Genomic DNA, 18,566 nt, shown 5'->3' with positions numbered 1-18,566 from the left:
ATTTTAACGTTCCACAGACGGCTACCATTTCCATATTAATATCAACAAAATACATAAAATATTTTAATATAATAATAATAATAGGTTTGCATCAGTACTTAGTACATTGCTTTAACATAACATCCCGGAAATTTGCAGTTCAGAGAAGTACAGCAATTGAAAAGCATTCATACGAAAATTTGTAACGTTCTGTCACTAATCAAGGAAAAGAACATCACTAGAATGTAACCGTCATAGACGTTTGTACGGTAAATGCCTCACTAAAGATTAATAAGAATTTTTGAAAGTCCTTACCTATAATTTTTATCTCTTGTAATGGAAAGACACCAATATTTCTTGTGAACTTACTGTCATTTCAGCTTAAGCAATATGTGAACATTTGATTAGCGCGCATTATTGCCTGGCAGGTCATTGTCGCCAGCAAAGACACGAGCCAGAATGCGTATGTTGGGACCCTCGTAAGCAACCAGGCACTGCAGTATTGTCAAGTGAATCGTGTTTTGCGGAAAGTGGTAATGTTTCTATTAATTTTTCGTTGCAGTGTTGTTTGAACACTATGAAGGACCAGATGAAAATATTTTAATAGAAGCGAACTGTATTCGCTAACAAATGGGAAGTATTGTTACTCATAGTGATAATGTACACGCGAAAATGAAGTATTGTCAAGATATACTGCCGAAAAAATAAATTAGTACAGCTGGAAAGGAGGTGTCGATTTTGATCCGATGACGGCATGTGCCACCTGGGGTATAGTGGATGTACTTATAATGATTTCAACGTCGTCCGCCAACACATAGCATAATGGCATAACTACGAGAGCACCGTCCTTGTCTACCCTTTAATAGGGAGTGTTCACAGCCAGAAGGTTGTGTGTGGTGCAAACGTGTGAGGCAAGCAGGGAACCTTGCCACAGAAAGGCACTCGTGCTTCATACTGCCAAATGAGCAAGTCTGAAAGAGACCGAACTGTGGCCTTCCGAATGGGGAGATGGCCCTTTCGGAGAAGTGCCACGCAAGTTGGACGTGGTGCATCAGTTGGAAACGACGTTGGGATCAGCGACCACGTAAAGATTCTCACACGTGTAAATGTTGTTATGGACGTCCAAGCAGCACAGACGCCCACCAGCGTTGTTGTATCGTAAGAGCATCAGTGGCAGATCGTACAGCTGCCGCACTTGTGAGTCCAGACGTGTCAAAACTAACTGTTGCCAACCAGTTTTTAGGAATGGTGCTACGGGCACGCATACCCCTACTCCGTCTTCCACTCACGGTACATCGTCGATGTTGAAGTCTCGACTGATGCCGTCAGAGGATCACATGGAAGATGGAACGGGCGGCCGTGGTCTTAAGGGATCAAAGTAGATTCCACCTGCACGCGAGTGATGATCGTTTGTGCTGATGATCAGACCTGGTGAGCGCTGTCTCGTAAAGAGCAGTCGTCCACCAAACACTGGCCCCTGCCCAGGCCTTATTGTCCTGGGTGCGATAAGATACAACTCTCCTCAGGAGAGAATGCTGTTTTTACATCAAGAAGGTAATGTGTTGTTCCAACAGGATAACGCTCGTCCACATACTGCCCACGAAACTCAACATGCTCTGCAAGAAGTGCAGCAAATGCCCTGGTCAGCACCATCTCCCGGATTGTCCCCAGTCGAGCACATTTGGGATATGATAGACGAGAAGTGATTCGTGCGACTCATCAACCAACAACTCTTATAGAATGAGATTTCCACTCTGCAGCGGAGTGTGTGCTGATGTGAAACTTCCTGGCAGATTGACACTGTGTGCCGGACCGAGATTCGAACTCGGGATCTTTGCCTTTCGCGGGCAAGTTCTCTACCATCTGAGCTACCCAAGCACGACTCCCGCCCCTTCCTCATAGCGAAAGGCAAAGGTCCCGTGTTCGAGTCTCGTTCCGGCACACAGTTTTAATCTGCCAGGAAGTTTCAACTCTTATAGAACTGGTCGAGCAGATGTAGCATAACGTATCTCAGGATAGTATTCGCCATCTGTATGACCGACTGGATGCAAGAGTCAGAGCCTGTATTGACTCTTGTGAAGGCTAAACCAAGTACTAATACGGATGTTTCAGCACGGCTTGATACGTGGTACCTCATAACCGCTTGTGCTGTTGATCTGTAAATGTAATCATTTCATGTACTACAAATGCTTGTAGCCTCTCCCCGATGTTATTCAATTTGTATATTAAGCAAGCAGTAAAAGAAAAAAAAAAGAAACGTTCGGAGTGAGTATTAAGATCCATTGAGAAGAAATAAAAACTTTTAGGTTCGCCGATGACATTGTAATTCTGTCAGAGACAGCAAAGGACTTGGAAGAACAGTTGAACGGAATGGATAGTGTTTTGAAAGGAGGGTATAAGATGAACATCAACAAAAGCAAAACGAGGGTAATGAAATGTAGTCGAATTAAGTCGGGTGATGCTGAGGGAATTAGATTAGGAAATGAGACACTTAAAGTAGTAAAGCAGTTTTGCTATTTGGGGAGAAAATAACTGATGATGGTCGAAGTAGAGAGAATATAAGATTTAGTCTGGTAATGACAAGGAAAGCGTTTCTGAAAAAGAAAAATTCGTTAACATCGAGTATAGATTTAAATGTCAGAAAGTCGTTTCTCAAAGTATTTGTATGGAGTGTAGCCATGTATGGAAGTGAGACATGGACGATAAATAGTTTGGACAAGAAGAGAATAGAAGCTTTCAACATGTGGTGCTGCAGAAGAATGCTGATGATTAGAAAATATTTTGTTGAGCCCAACCTACATAGGTAGGAATGATCATCAAAATAAAATACAAGAAATCAGAGCACGAACAGAAAGGTTTAGGTGTTCGTTTTTCCCGCGCGCTGTTAGGGAATGGAATGGCAGACAGATAGTATGAGTGTGGTTCGATGAACCCTCTACCAAGCACTTAAATGTGAATTGCAGAGTAGTCATGTAGATGTAGATGTAGATGGGTAGATCACATAACTAATGAGGATGTATTGAATAGGATTGGGGAGAAGAGAAGTTTGTGGCACAACTTGACTAGGAGTAGGGATCGGTTGGTAGGACATGTTCTGAGGCATCAAGGGATCACCAATTTAGCATTGGAGGGCAGCGTGGAGGGTAAAAATCGTAGAGAGAGACCAAGAGATGAATACACTAAGCAGATTCAGAAGGGTGTAGGCTGCATTAGGTACTGGGAGATGAAGAAGCTTGCTCAGGATAGAGTAGCATGGAGAGCTGCATCAAACCAGTCTCAGGAGTGAAGACCACAACAAAAACTACAAATGCACTGTTGCAACAATAAATCTCGACTGAATTGGAAACGTCTAAAATGGTATACTAATTTTTTCCGCCGCAGTGTATTTGAGATTATGTCACCGATATATCAGCAACATTAATAAACTGAACTCTGCTGCCTGCGTATAACCGAGTTTATAAACAGTACGGCACCACTTTATTGTTGTACTAGGTCACAAAAGTATTCTGAAATTACTCACACAATAAAGGAAAATGAATGACTAGTTCTGGCAAGACACGTATGACTAACAGTTATCAGATGTAAAGTGCAACTGATTACTTTCAGTGAAAGATTTGAAAGATGTATGCGATTGTGTTTTCGAGTCTGTGGTAGGCTATTTTGACTCGCTTTGCTAACTGCTTAGTATGATCTGTTGTAGTGCAGACAGTGTGTATTTACTTTCTGTGTGCCATCGAAAGGTAAGTGAGTGACATGAAGTGTGTCTTGCTCTGATTGCACATTAGTGCATATACAAACACTATGCATGTATTAATTCGTAATGCGCCACGTACGGGTGTAGGATAAACAGTCAGATATCATAATAAAATAGTAACAATACAGTAAGAGAGGCGCTTACACCCTGTTACAAGATATACATATTTCATTTCAAGATTCAGCTTTCTTTAACTCGTTTAAATAGTTATTTCTTGTAACAGTCCTCACAATGCTGGCCTAATTAGCAATTCCGACCTTCTGTGTCGAATATAGTCACGTCTTTCTTCAATGCCAGACACATACACAAAAATTGTACTACACTGAAGACCAACGGTGGGTGATGTGGTTTCAATCCGACCGTGGAAGAAATTCGTGGGAGAGAGAGAGAGAGAGAGAGAGAGAGAGAGAGAGAGAGAGAGGAGCTTACATTGTACTCCACCAGTGCCGCAATTTCGTATATTCCCCATTCTGTTGTTCACATTATTCTAGTTTTGCTTTTGTGTAATGCAGCCGATATATGCAAAATTCAAACGGTTTAGACTTCTTAAAACGAACAAAGAAAGGGGTTAGAGAAACAACATATGCCAGTCGTCAAAAGGATGCTTGGACAAATATTTGAAAACTGCATGCTAAAACTATTTGGGGATATTGACACGCTATATTTCAAACGCTCTAATGACCTTCCTGTGACCAAAAATCGTAGAGTTACTCCTAGTTGCTCGTCAGCTTATACTGGCTGTCTCATTGTCGTATTTTGTTTTTCTGTAAGTTTTCATATTAACATTAGTAAATAATTCTTCTCCATTGCGGACGTACTAGAACACAGAAACTGTTGTAACTGAAGGTAATTTAAACAGGATTAGTTGCAACCAGCTTCCTTAACATGCACTTATTTAAACATGGCGACATTCCAAGATGCCTGTCAGCCCATCTTCAGATTTTCGCATTTACTTATGTGTGATGAACATTGTTTCTTTAGTAACAGCGTCGCAGAATTTTGCAACGGATATTTTTGAGACAGCTATCGTGAAACACCGTAAGTTAAGAAACTACGTTCAAGACACGTAAATGAATGAGATACTGAGAACCATAAGCGCCCAAAGCACAGAAACATAATTTTGAGAAAAATAGATATTTGTGAAAATCAAATTTATAGACAAACTAAGGGTCTCATTGATAAGAACTGTTTCTTAACCAGACCTCAACAATTATGCTTTTTAGTGTACCCACTCCAGGCAATGAAACATTAATTAATATTTAAGATTAACAATAAATGTAATGTTAATTCACAATATTTACATTCGTAAGCTTGTGACAATAATGTCTTTTTACAATTGTAAAGTTTGTAATTAATGTGAAACCAAATCAGAGCTGATGCTAAATACAACACAGCCACATTCAGTTACAACCCTTCGAACACTTCATGGCCCTCGTTATTATATTTTTCACTAAGTATGTTCTGTGACTTGAGATTCGGATGAAACTGCCGATACACCTTCGATTATGAAGTATTACTACTGCATACATAATGTAGACACTAAATTAAGTTGTGTACTATATATAACAATTGAGCAGTGCAGAACTTCAAAATTTTACTTTTTGCTTTGGGCCCATTTGGAAATGATTATCCGAAATCGGCGACACAGCTTTTCGTGAATGTTGAGATACGGGGTGGATCACCTAACAATTGCTCCACAAATATTTCGTACATGGAAGACACTATCGATACGCGGTTTTCACAAAACTTAATTGTAAGCAAGGGCACGTATTTACAGAACAGACGCAGTTATAGAGACGTTGACGAAAGTGGTGTTTTTTTTTTTTTTGTTCTGTTACTGTTGATAGTTTTTGTTGAAGTAAGATCCTAAAAGTAACGTAAATGAGAATGTCAGTGGTGTTTGTTGCAGGAACCTAGTGCAAGTAGTTTATTGTGTTGTGAACATTGTAAATGTCGACAGCTGTTTGTTCCTTCCTATTTTTTACATGGAAGGCTACGATGTTATGTTCGTTTACGTTGTTTTGTGTGTATACTGTGATTGCATTGCAACGGTACTGCCACTTACTGTGTAATAGTGGACGTGCTAGGACGTGCTTGGAAGATGGTCTTTTCCAACGTGAAAAAAGTGAACGTGCTCACCGTTTATGGTGAATATAGCAAGTATGCTGTTTGTTCACGAACCGTGTACGCCGAAAGATATCTCAATAGCCGTCATCCTCTTCAAACAATTACAGATGATATGAAAAGAAGTATTAGTGCTGCCACCGTTGCAATTTCCACTAAAATGCTAGAACATGTGCAGCAATCGTTGCATGGCAGACTGCAAGGTTGCGTTGATGCTGGTGGAGGTCATTTTGAGCACTGGCTTTGAGGCTCCGTTGGTTATTTACCTGTTAGATCTCACAGAGGTACTGAATTCACCTTTGTCTTTCGTTTGTCCTAGCTGATGTCCCATCTAACAACACGATACCTCTGGAGACTTATCAACATCTGTAGAGGGCTGTACATATGCACCAACGTGAAATCCGCATTCGTTTGTGCCAAAACTACTTGCAGTGGACTCCTGCAACGAACACCACTGACGTTCTATTTCAGTCAACTTCGATTGTGGTACTGTCAATAGACATTGTGTCATTGAAATATTTGTACCTTTATTTAAATATGTAGACATCTGAAACTCAGAACAATCTGTGTATGGGATCCATACGCGCATCCTTGCTACCATTCCAATATGTGAAATACGCATATCGCCTTCCGTTATAGAAATATTAGCGGTGCAAGTTTTAGGTGATTCACCATGTACGCATTGTGGGGTACATATACAGCTAAAGCTGGTTCAGGATAAAATTAACAGATTTCATGAGCACCCATGCGTGCTAAAATCTCAAAACGGATGAGAGTGTGCTTTCGACTCTAATGGTTGACAGCGCTTCAAATGTAAACGTCTGAATACGGAGTGAACATAAAATGAATGTACTTTCAAAAACACGTGAGGCGTAATTTGTTGTTGCGGCATTTCTGGAAAGGGATACCATTATGTCTGTGCGTTGTTCCAAAATCATTAACGTCACCGGCGCTAGGGTTTTGACATGTGATGAGCCGGCACAAGAACTTACATGAAAGGGAGCGTCAGGTTTGTTCTGTATAAAGCGAATCGCTTCAGCTCTCTGCGTCTTCATGCACAGCCTCTAAGGTAAAAGAGTCCTAAAGGAGCGAACAAAACCAGTCGCCGTGAGTTATATGCTACAAACTCTACTCAGTTACCATTCTACTAGTATCGTGGAGCATTCTACATCTACATCTACGTATCAAAACCAGTCGCCGTGAGTTATATGCTACAAACTCTACTCAGTTACCATTCTACTAGTATCGTGGAGCATTCTGCATCTACATCTACGTATATACTCCACTAGCCACCAAGCGGTGTGTGGCGGAGGGCACAATTCGCGCCAAAGTCATATTCCCCCCCTCCCCCCCCCCCCACCTATCCCCCTCACCCCTCTGTTCCACTCGCGGATCGCGCGAGTGAGAAACGACTGTCTGAACGCCTCAGTACGAGCTCTAATTTCCCTTATCTTTGAATGATGATCATTACGCAATTTGAAAGTTGGTGGTAATAATATATGCTCTACATCCTCGGCGAAGTTTGGATTTCGGAATTTAGTGAGCAGCCCCTTCCATTTAGCGAATCATCTATCTGCAAGCGTGTCCCACTTCAAACTTTCTATGAGATTTGTAACGCTCTCGCGATGGCTAAATGTACCAGTCACGAATCTTGCCGTCCTTTTTTGGACCTTCTCAATCTCATGAATCAGACCTAACTGGTAAGGGTCCCATACAGACGAACAATACTCTAAGACTGGACGAACTAACGTATTGTAAGCTATTTCCTTTGTTGAAGGACTGCATCGCATCAGGTTTCTACCAATAAACCGCAATCTAGAGTTCGCCTTGCCCGTTACTGGTGTAATCTGATCATTCCATTTGAGATCATTTCGAATAGTCACACCCAGACACTTGACGGATGTCACCGCTTCCAAAGACTTATCATTTATTTATACTTATACATTAATGGGGATTCTCGCCTTGTTATACGCAGTAGGTTACACTTACTAATGTTGAGAGATAACTGCTAGTCATTACACCACGCATTTATTTTCTGCAAATCCTCATTGATTTGTTCACAACTTTCATGTGGTACTACTTTCCTGTAGACTACAGCATCATGGGCAAACAGTCTAAGGCCGCTGTCAATACCATCAACCAGATTGCTTATGTAAATCGTAAAAAGCAGAGGACCTATTACGCTACCTTGGGGCACATGAAGTTACTCTTGCTTCTATTGAAGTTACCCCGTTCAGGACGACATACTGCTCCCTGTCTCTTAGAAAATTTTCTCTCCAACAGCATATGTCACTGGATAGACCGTAAGCGCGCACTTTTTGTAGAAAGCGGCAGTGCGGAACTGCGTCGAACGCCTTTCGAAAGTCGAGAAATATGGGATCATCCTCGTAGCTGGTATCTAGAACCTGTTGTATATCATGCACAAAGAGGGCCAGCTGTGTCTCGCATAACCGCTGTTTCCTATAACCGTGCTGGTTTCTGCAGATGAGCTGCTCCGAGTCTAGAAAGGTCATTATGTCTGAACACAGTATTGACTTGGCCTGGCAGATGGAAATTTGGACTCTAGTTTGGTTTCCTATTTTTTGACTCAGTAGAGTCTGTGCAGGATACAGTAGCCGATCTGCAGTGACCAGTTTTGGTCCAAAGCACAGGGCGAGTCCATCCGTTCATACGGAAGGGCAGGCCGACATTGTTTGCCTAATTTCGGCTGGTTGACCCTGCGCTGCTATGACAGAATGGAGGCGCACGCCCCACAATTTTTCTCAAACGATTTTACAGGAACCAATTGGTAAAAAACTTTCGTTTTTGCATTACCTACAGCTTTATATAACAGCTTCATGACGAGATGCCCATCATTTCTTTAATGGTCACAGTTATTATGATACTTCTATTTCAGTAAGAAACTGCGTGAAATTGGGAAAAGTTTGCAATGAAAAATGGGGTTCACTGTGATTTAGCATTTGGTGCACATTACATAATATGTTGCTGCATACGAAATTCATCTAACGTATTGAAGTTTTATTTAGACTTGACTGGAGATGTCCATCAGCCACCAGTCTCGAGAAAATTGATCTGATGTAGCACACTCACTTACGATCGCCGGCGCCAGAAATAAATCCAGATGAAATATCCACAGCATTCCTCATGTCTCGTAAACGGTTTGAGATATCGAGATGAGAGTTTGGCAAATGATAGTATGCAAACAGGAGAGTATTTTGCCATATGGTTATTATGAGAATGTTCATTGTCTACTGTGTTATTCCACTAACTACAGGCTTTTACGACGAAAAGAGTGTAATTATTAACGGTCTTCAGTAGCTGGTGAAATGAGAAATGCTGTGAGCTTTGGAACAACGTAAGTGAAGACATTACATGTTAATTTTTTTCACCAAGGAGGTGCTTTCTCACAAGCTACTGATCTTACATAATTGTCATCAGTGCCTTACTTAATGAACTTTGTAAACCACTGTTTCGTAATTCTCTCGCAATTGTGTCTGGGAAGTGATGTTGTGTAAATTCCACTGTGTTTTGGCAAAAGAAGCAAGTTTTAATATGGCAACAAGAGAGATTCAGCTTTTACTCAAAATTCGCCACTCATGATGCTTCTCTGAAAGTCACAAACGGTTAAAGAGACAGGCGAAAATAAATCGCTGCTTTTGTTGCATTTTCAGTGGAAGTCTTTTTAGATACTAACCAAAGCAAAGGTGACAGTAGATCTTATTTTGATGGTCACCATGGAAGTGTGAGCGTGGAGAGACTCCACTTAATATTTGCAAAAAATGTGAGCACGGGATCAGGCTTAGAATGGCACTTCCCCTCCAGAACTCAGCATTTCCCCTGCAGCGCCAGTCAACAACCCCCACCACTACCATTCTTCCAACACTCGCTATGTCCACTGTGCATCTACTGGCCACGACATTCTGCACGCGCTCTACTGGCCGAACTGCGGCGTGCCCAACTGCTTCTTTATTTCTGAAGACCTGGAATGGGCTGGTCACTGTCATAATCAGTTTGTAGCGCCTTCTGGTAGCAAATCACCCGCACTAGTAAAGTTAGTGTTGCCCTTGATACAAAAGTGGAAACCTTAAAATCACATTGGAGTGCATTACATTCTTTGTCGATTCATTGCTGAATAACAGAAACATGTGAAAAGTGACATCGTCCTGAGCAAAGGCATCATTAAAGGATAGAGAACCCATGTTCATATACACTCCTGGAAATGGAAAAAAGAACACATTGACACCGGTGTGTCAGACCCACCATACTTGCTCCGGACACTGCGAGAGGGCTGTACAAGCAATGATCACACGCACGGCACAGCAGACACACCAGGAACCGCGGTGTTGGCCGTCGAATGGCGCTAGCTGCGCAGCATTTGTGCACCGCCGCCGTCAGTGTCAGCCAGTTTGCCGTGGCATACGGAGCTCCATCGCAGTCTTTAACACTGGTAGCATGCCGCGACAGCGTGGACGTGAACCGTATGTGCAGATGACGGACTTTGAGCGAGGGCGTATAGTGGGCATGCGGGAGGCCGGGTGGACGTACCGCTGAATTGCTCAACACGTGGGGCGCGAGGTCTCCACAGTACATCGATGTTGTCGCCAGTGGTCGGCGGAAGGTGCACGTGCCCGTCGACCTGGGACCGGACCGCAGCGACGCACGGATGCACGCCAAGACCGTAGGATCCTACGCACTGCCGTAGGGGACCGCACCGCCACTTCCCAGCAAATTAGGGACACTGTTGCTCCTGGGGTATCGGCGAGGACCATTAGCAACCGTCTCCATGAAGCTGGGCTACGGTCCCGCACACCGTTAAGCCGTCTTCCGCTCACGCCCAAACATCGTGCAGGCCGCCTCCAGTGGTGTCGCGACAGGCGTGAATGGAGGGACGAATGGAGACGTGTCGTCTTCAGCGATGAGAGTCGCTCCTGCCTTGGTGCCAATGATGGTCGTATGCGTGTTTGGCGCCGTGCAGGTGAGCGCCACAATCAGGACTGCATACGACCGAGGCACACAGGGCCAACACCCGGCATCATGGTGTGGGGAGCGATCTCCTACACTGGCCATACACCTCTGGTGATCGTCGAGGGGACACTGAATAGTGCACGGTACATCCAAACCGTCATCGAACCCATCGCTCTACCATTCCTAGACCGGCAATGGAACTTGCTGTTCCAACAGGACAACGCGCGTCCGCATGTATCCCGTGCCATCCAACGTGCTCTAGAAGGTGTAAGTCAACTACCCTGGCCAGCAAGATCTCCGGATGTGTCCCCCATTGAGCATGTTTGGGACTGGATGAAGCGTCGTCTCACGCGGTCTGCACGTCCAGCACGAACGCTGGTCCAACTGAGGCGCCAGGTGGAAATGGCATGGCAAGCCGTTCCACAGGACTACATCCAGCATCTCTACGATCGTCTCCATGGGAGAATAGCAGCCTGCATTGCTGCGAAAGGTGGATATACACTGTACTAGTGCCGACATTGTGCATGCTCTGTTGCCTGTGTCTATGTGCCTGTGGTTCTGTCAGTGTGATCATGTGATGTATCTGACCCCAGGAATGTGTCAATAAAGCTTCCCCTTCCTGGGACAATGAATTCACGGTGTTCTTATTACAATTTCCAGGAGTGTATGTGATATGATGTAGCTGTCTGTGATACATTAAGTCTTATGGGATGTAGATAAGAACTTTAAATATCGTACACAACATATAAAATGCTGCAGATCATTATCTTATTGTTCAGTTTGTTTTATTGAAACCAAAATGCAGAGTGCGCCACTACAACTAATTATCATCTTGATCATTTGCAGCTGCCCTACCTCAAGAAGGAAATCAATAGCACTGTCGTCTGTAGTATCGTTAGCCAGTACTTCCACGCCCTCATCGCAGACAAGTGCGGCATACTGGATCTGCTTCATCCTGAAACAGAATATAAGTGAAACGAAAGAAGTTCTTAATGGCAGCCATACGCATTGTCAGAACCTGTGACAAACAACAAACCTTCATTCAGCATACTACCTATCACTCTTCCAGAACAGTATCTGCAACTGTAGTCAGCTTACATATCTGCTGTTTACATTAGTTTGTTTATTCTCGTATGAAGGAAAGCAACAAAATTAGGACACGGGTGTTTGGGTCTGAAATATGTTTTGAGGGATAATGTGGAACCTTAGTGAAGTAAAGTGGTCGCTAGCTCGAAGTTAGCTGTGACAGCTGACGTGTCGATAAATGTTTGAAAGGTAACAAACCGGTTTAATGTCTGATTTAAAATTATTTCTTTTGGTCAACTCTCTCTACACAAGAATATTTACTTGACCTTTAGTTGCTTGTGTATTTAAGTTGAAAAATGCGTCTACTTTTGTGTTAAATTTGTATTTCACTTGCAACATGGGTTGGAGCAAAAACTGCTGTGTTCATTTTTATTAAATTTCAGCCACTGTACTACATAGAAACCTGAAATAAACAGGTGGCCTTCAAGTGAATGGCAGTACGCGAAATATTAAGAAAAATGCTTTCATTTGTTGTTGTTGTGGTCTTCAGTCCAGAGACTGGTTTGATGCAGCTCTCCATGCTACTCTATCTTGTGCAAGCTTCTTCATCACCCAGTACCTACTGCAGCCTACATCCTTCTGAATCTGCTTATTGTATTCTTCTCTTGGTCTCCCTCTACGATTTTTATCCTCCACGCTGCTCTCCAATACTAAATTGGTGATCCCTTGATGCCTCAGAATATGTCCTACCAACCGGTCCCTTCTTCTAGTCAAGTTCTGCCACAAATTTCTCTTCTCCCCAATTCTATTCAATACCTCCTCATTAGTTATGTGATTTACACATCTAATCTTCAGCATTCTTCTGTAGAACCACATTTCGAAAGCGTCTCTTCTCTTCTTATCTAAACTATTTATCGTCCAAGTTTCAGTTCCATACATGGCTACACTCCATACAATACTTTCAGAAACGACTTCCTGACACTTAAATCTATACCCGATGTTAACAAATTTCTGTTCTTCAGAAACGCTTTCCTTGCCATTGCCAGTCTACATTTTATATCCTCTCTACTTTCATTTATACAAAGCAAAAGATTAACATCTTCCCTTTGATTTACATGGTCACTTACGAAAAATAGTGTCATCCATGTCGCAACTATTTTCTCGAATGCAATTTTGAACTCTGCCACAAGTAGTTACTCATAACTCGGGCCAACAGACGTTGGTCAATATAACTTACCTCATCTTTAATGACAGTTTTCAGCTCCATTAAACTTTGGAATTTGTTTACATACATAACGCTCTTTCAAATCCCCCTCCCCCCAAAACACACACAGAGGGAAAAAGGCGGACAAGTGAGGAGACTGTAATACCACAGCACGTGACTTAATCTAGAATTCTCCACAACTGCCAACCCTATTGAAAATAAACTCATGTCTTATATATCCGACCACCTGAAAATGCACACAGAAGTATTTTCGTTGCTGGAAGTCAGTGTCTTTGATCTGCTGAACCACCAGCCTTTCATACGGATGGAATTTTAAATCCAAACGTAACATTTCGATCACAGACCGACTGCGGGCACATTGACGTGCTGAAAACGGTGTCGAAATAACTGCTGTGTTGCAACAACAGACTCAGCATTGAGGGTGAAGTTGTCGTACCCGAATTCCCGATGCTCCGCCGCCCACTATTCCACTAGTGTCAGTGTCGCCCTAACCGCCGTCTGCTTCACGTCTGCTGTGCAGCGAGCTACCTTAATTTAAGTATTAACAGTATTTTTCTTACTTGTCACTTCTTCTTCCGTGTGTTTTTGCTTTTTGGAAGCTGTAATTGTCGAGTGCTATTAATAGTGTTCCATAGATTTCGTGTTTGTTTTGAATACAGTCAGAGAGTCCCTTTAGTCAGTCATAGTGCCAGTAGTGCTAGAGTTTGTTTTGAATACAGTCCAGAGACAGGTAGTGCTATTTTCATTGTTTTCTACAAGAAGTGGTTAGCAATCACAGTTTAGTCAATAATCAGCCGCCTTTAGTGAATTAGCAGTCTAGTTAAAAGTTGATTAAGTCTCTTTAGTAAATTGATTCCTTAGGATTGATAGGATGTGTGACTGCTGTGTACGGACGCAGGAGGAGCTGGCCACTGTTCGCGAACAGCTGAGCGTGTTGATGGCCGCGGTCAGCCGTCTTCAGGCTGCTGTCTCGGAGTGTAGCGGCAGTGGGGAGTCTGGTGCGTCGCAAGGTACACCCCAGGTGTTACATGCTTCACCCACTGTCCCTGCTGTCGAGACATCTTCGCGGCTACCGGGCGCCGTTGGGCCACCCTCTCCCCAAGGGGAGTGGCGGGTTCAGCGGCGTTCGCGGCGCACGAGGCGGAGGGTCAATGTGGAGGCTGGCCGTGTGGCATCGCCCGCTCTGCCTGTGAGTGGACATGTGGCTGCTCCTTCAGCAAGGTCCGAGCACGCACACGGGGGGAGGGGTTTATTAGTTATTGGGAGCTCCAACGTTAGGCGGGTGATGGAGCCCCTTAGGAAAATAGCGGAAAGGTCGGGGAAGAAGGCCAGTGTTCACTCTGTCTGCTTGCCGGGGGGTCTCATCCGTGATGTGGAGGAGGCCCTACCGGCGGCGATAGAGAGCACTGGGTGCACCCGACTGCAAATTGTTGCTCATGTCGGCACCAATGACTCCTGCCGCCTAGGTTCAGAGATCATCCTCAGTTCGTACATGAGGTTGGCGGAGTTGGTGAAGGCGGAAAGCCTCGCTCGCGGGGTGGAATCAGAGCTAACTATTTGTAGTATCGTTCCCAGAACCGATCGCGGTCCTCTGGTTTGGAGCCGAGTGGAAGGCTTAAACCAGAGGCTCAGACGATTCTTCGGAGAGCTAGGGTGCAAATTTCTCGACCTCCGCCATCGGGTGGAGAAATGTAGGGTCCCCCTGAATGGGTCAGGCGTGCACTACACGCCGGAAGCGGCTACGAGGGTAGCGGAGTACGTGTGGAGTGCACATGGGTTTTTTTTAGGTTAGAAAATTCCCTCCCTAGGCCCGACAAGACGTCTCCTGAGACGCGGCAAGGCAGGAGTAGGCAAAATGCAAATGGGAATAACAATATTAATGTGCTAATAGTAAACTGCAGGAGCGTCTATAGAAAGGTCCCAGAACTGCTCTCATTAATAAACGGTCACAACGCCCATATAGTACTAGAGACAGAAAGTTGGCTGAAACCACATGTAAACAGTAATGAAATCCTAAACTCAGATTGGAATGTATACCGCAGAGACAGGCTGGACAGTGAAGGGGGAGGCGTGTTTATAGCGATAAGAAGTGCTATAGTATCGAAGGAAATTGACGGAGATTCGAATTGTGAAATGATTTGGGTGAAGGTCACGGTTAAAGCAGGCTCAGACATGGTAATTGGATGTCTATAGGCCCCCGGGCTCAGCAGCTGTTGTGGCTCAGCATCTGAAGAATAATTTGGAAAATATTTCGAGTAGATTTCCCCACCATGTTATAGTTCTGGGTGGAGATTTTAATTTGGCGGATATAGACTGGGAGACTCAAACGTTCATAACGGGTGCCAGGGACAAAGAATCCAGTGAAATATTTTTAAGCGCTTTATCTGAAAACTACCTTGAGCAGTTAAACAGAGAACCGACTCGTGGCGATAACATATTAGACCTTCTGGTGACAAACAGACCCGATCTATTTGAATCAGTTAATGCAGAACAGGGAATCAGCGATTATAAAGCGGTTACTGCATCGATGATTTCAGCCGTAAATAGAAATTTTAAAAAAGGTAGGACGATTTTTCTGTTCAGCAAAAGTGACAAAAAGCAGATTTCAGAGTACTTGATGGCTCAACACAAAAGTTTTGTCTCAAGTACAGATAGTGTTGAGGATCAGTGGACAAAGTTCAAAACCATCGTACAATATGCGTTAGTTGAGTATGTGCCAAGCAAGATCGTAAGAGATGGAAAAGAGCCACCGTGGTACAACAACCGAGTTAGAAAACTGCTGCGGAAGCAAAGAGAACTTCACATCAAACATAAACATAGCCAAAGCCTTGTACACAAACAAAAATTACGAGAAGCGAAATGTAGTGTGAGGAGGGCTATGCGAGAGGCTTTCAATGAATTCGAAAGTAAAGTTCTATGTACTGACTTGGCAGAAAATCCTAAGAAATTTTGGTCCTATGTCAAAGCGGTAGGTGGATCAAAACAAAATGTCCAGATACTCTGTGACCAAAATGGTACTGAAACAGAGGATGACAGACTAAAGGCCGAAATACTAAATGTCGTCTTCCAAAGCTGTTTCACAGAGGAAGACTGCACTGTGCTTTCTTCTCTAGAGTGTCGCACAGTTGACAAAATGGTAGATATCGAAATAGACGACAGAGGGATAGAGAAACAATTAAAATCGCTCAAAAGAGGAAAGGCCGCTGGTACTGATGGGATACCAGTTCAATTTTACACAGAGTACGCGAAGGAACTTGCCCCCCTTCATGCAGCGGTGTACCGTAGGTCTCTAGAAGAGCAAAGCGTTCCAAAGGATTGGAAAAGGGCACAGGTCATCCCCGTTTTCAAGAAGGGACGTCGAACAGATGTGCAGAACTATAGACCTATATCTCTAACGTCGATCAGTTGTAGAATTTTGGAACACGTATTATGTTCGAGTATAATGTCTTTTCTGGAGACTAGAAATCTACTCTGTAGGAATCAGCATGGGTTTCGAAAAAGACGGTCGTGTAAAACCTAGCTCGCGCTATTCGTCCACGAGACTCAGAGGGCCTTAGACACGGGTTCACAGGTAGATGCCGTGTTTCTTGACTTCCGCAAGGCGTTTGACACAGTTCCCCCACAGTCGTTTAATGAACAAAGTAAGAGCATACGGACTATCAGATCAATTGTGTGATTGGATTGAGGAGTTCCTAGATAACAGAACGCAGCATGTTATTCTCAATGGAGAGAAGTCTTCCGAAGTAAGAGTGATTTCAGGTATGCCGCAGGGGAGTGTCATAGGGCCGTTGCTATTCACAATATACATAAATGACCTGGTGGATGACATCGGAAGTTCACTGAGACTTTTTTCAGATGATGCTGTGGTGTATCGAGAGGTTGCAACAACGGAAAATTGTACTGAAATGCAGGAGGATCTACAGCGAATTGACGCATGGTGCACGGAATGGCAATTGAATCTCAATGTAGACAAGTGTAATGTGATGCGAATACATATAAAGATAGGTCCCTTATCACTTAGCTACAAAATAGCAGGTCAGCAACTGGAAGCAGTTAATTCCATAAATTATCTGGGAGTACGCACTAGGAGTGATTTAAAATGGAGTGATCATATAAAGTTGATCGTCGGTAAAGCAGATGCCAGACTGAGATTCATTGGAAGAATCCTAAGGAAATGCAATCCGACAACAAAGGAAGTGGGTTACAGTACACTTGTTCGCCCACTGCTTGAATACTGCTCAGCAGTGTGGGATCCGCACCAGATAGGGTTGATAGAAGAAATAGAGAAGATCCAACGGAGAGCAGCGCGCTTCGTTACAGGATCATTTAGTAATTGCGAAAGCGTTACGGAGATGATAGATAAACTCCAGTGAAAGACTCTGCAGGAGAGACGCTCAGTAGCTCGGTACTTCACCGAGGAGTCAAGCAGTATATTGCTCCCTCCTACGTATATCTCGCGAAGAGACCATGAGGATAAAATCAGAGACTAGAGCCCACACAGAAGCATACCGACAATCCTTCTTTCCACGTACAATACGAGACTGGAATAGAAGGGAGAACCGATAGAGGTACTCAGGGTACCCTCCGCCACACACCGTCAGGTGGCTTGCGGAGTATGGATGTAGATGTAGATTGCTACCGAAATGGCGAAGAGTCCCGAAGTGAATGACGTATGTGCTTTTCCCTCCCACTTCTGACAACGATGTACTAACCAATAGGAAAATGTCCGTTTTCATAGGTCACCCTGTATATGATAATATGTCAATTGCCAGCATGCAATGAATAACGTATACACACTCTGTAAACTGACTCGTTCCACAGCGTACGGAAATAAGTCGTACAAACCATTCGTGGAAAATGTAACTGGTTAGTTGTCAGACACTTATCTGTGGAAACCCCAGTCGAGATAGTGAAGTTGTAATCCTAAGTAGTCATCGACATGTATATTGTGAAGTACTGATTATATTTTTAATTTTCATTTCTTAATACTTACTGATTCTCAAAATTAACAAAATGTATCAGACATGGGCAAACGACGGAAGTGACTATTGCTATGAATCTGTGGGTATAAAGGCCCGAACGTATTACCGTATAATAATTATGAGTCAAAAAACGAGACCTTTTACTCAAATGCCTAAGTGAACTCCCGTGCTTCAACTGCCTAATGAGCTGGGCAATCGTCATACTGAAACAACATACGGTGTCGAACGTCCAGTGCGACATCCTGCAGTAGTACCGGTAGTTCTGTTCCAAAAACGTTCGATATTTCCGTCCGTTCAACGTGCCGTCGATATAATACGGACCAATGAATTTGTTCCCCATAATGCCATGTCGAATTAAATCAGGTGATGCTGAGGAATGAGACGCTGAAAGTAGTAGATGAGTTTTGCTATTTGGGGAGAAAAATAACTGATGATGGACGAAGTAGAGAGGATATAAAATGTAGACTGGCAATGACAAGGAAAGCCTTTCTAAAGAAGAGAAATTTGTTAA

At 43.5% G+C, this 18,566-nt stretch overlaps 1 protein-coding gene across 1 annotated transcript in view; it reads right to left on the bottom strand.

Moving 5' to 3' along the window:
* The window catches only part of LOC126273424 (pickpocket protein 28-like), a 158,946-nt gene that overhangs the window by 93,205 nt on the left and 47,175 nt on the right, over positions 1-18,566 (bottom strand). Inside the window, exon 4 of the mRNA XM_049976975.1 lies at positions 11,678-11,777. Coding sequence (XP_049832932.1) covers positions 11,678-11,777 — 100 coding nt within the window. The remainder of the gene's footprint in view (positions 1-11,677; positions 11,778-18,566) is intronic.

This window comes from Schistocerca gregaria, chromosome 5 (genome assembly GCF_023897955.1).
Source record: "Schistocerca gregaria isolate iqSchGreg1 chromosome 5, iqSchGreg1.2, whole genome shotgun sequence".
In the NCBI taxonomy this organism is placed as follows: Eukaryota; Metazoa; Arthropoda; class Insecta; order Orthoptera; family Acrididae; genus Schistocerca; species Schistocerca gregaria.
The sequence above is the reverse complement of the archived record's forward strand: the minus strand, read 5'-3'. Positions and strand labels throughout refer to the sequence as shown.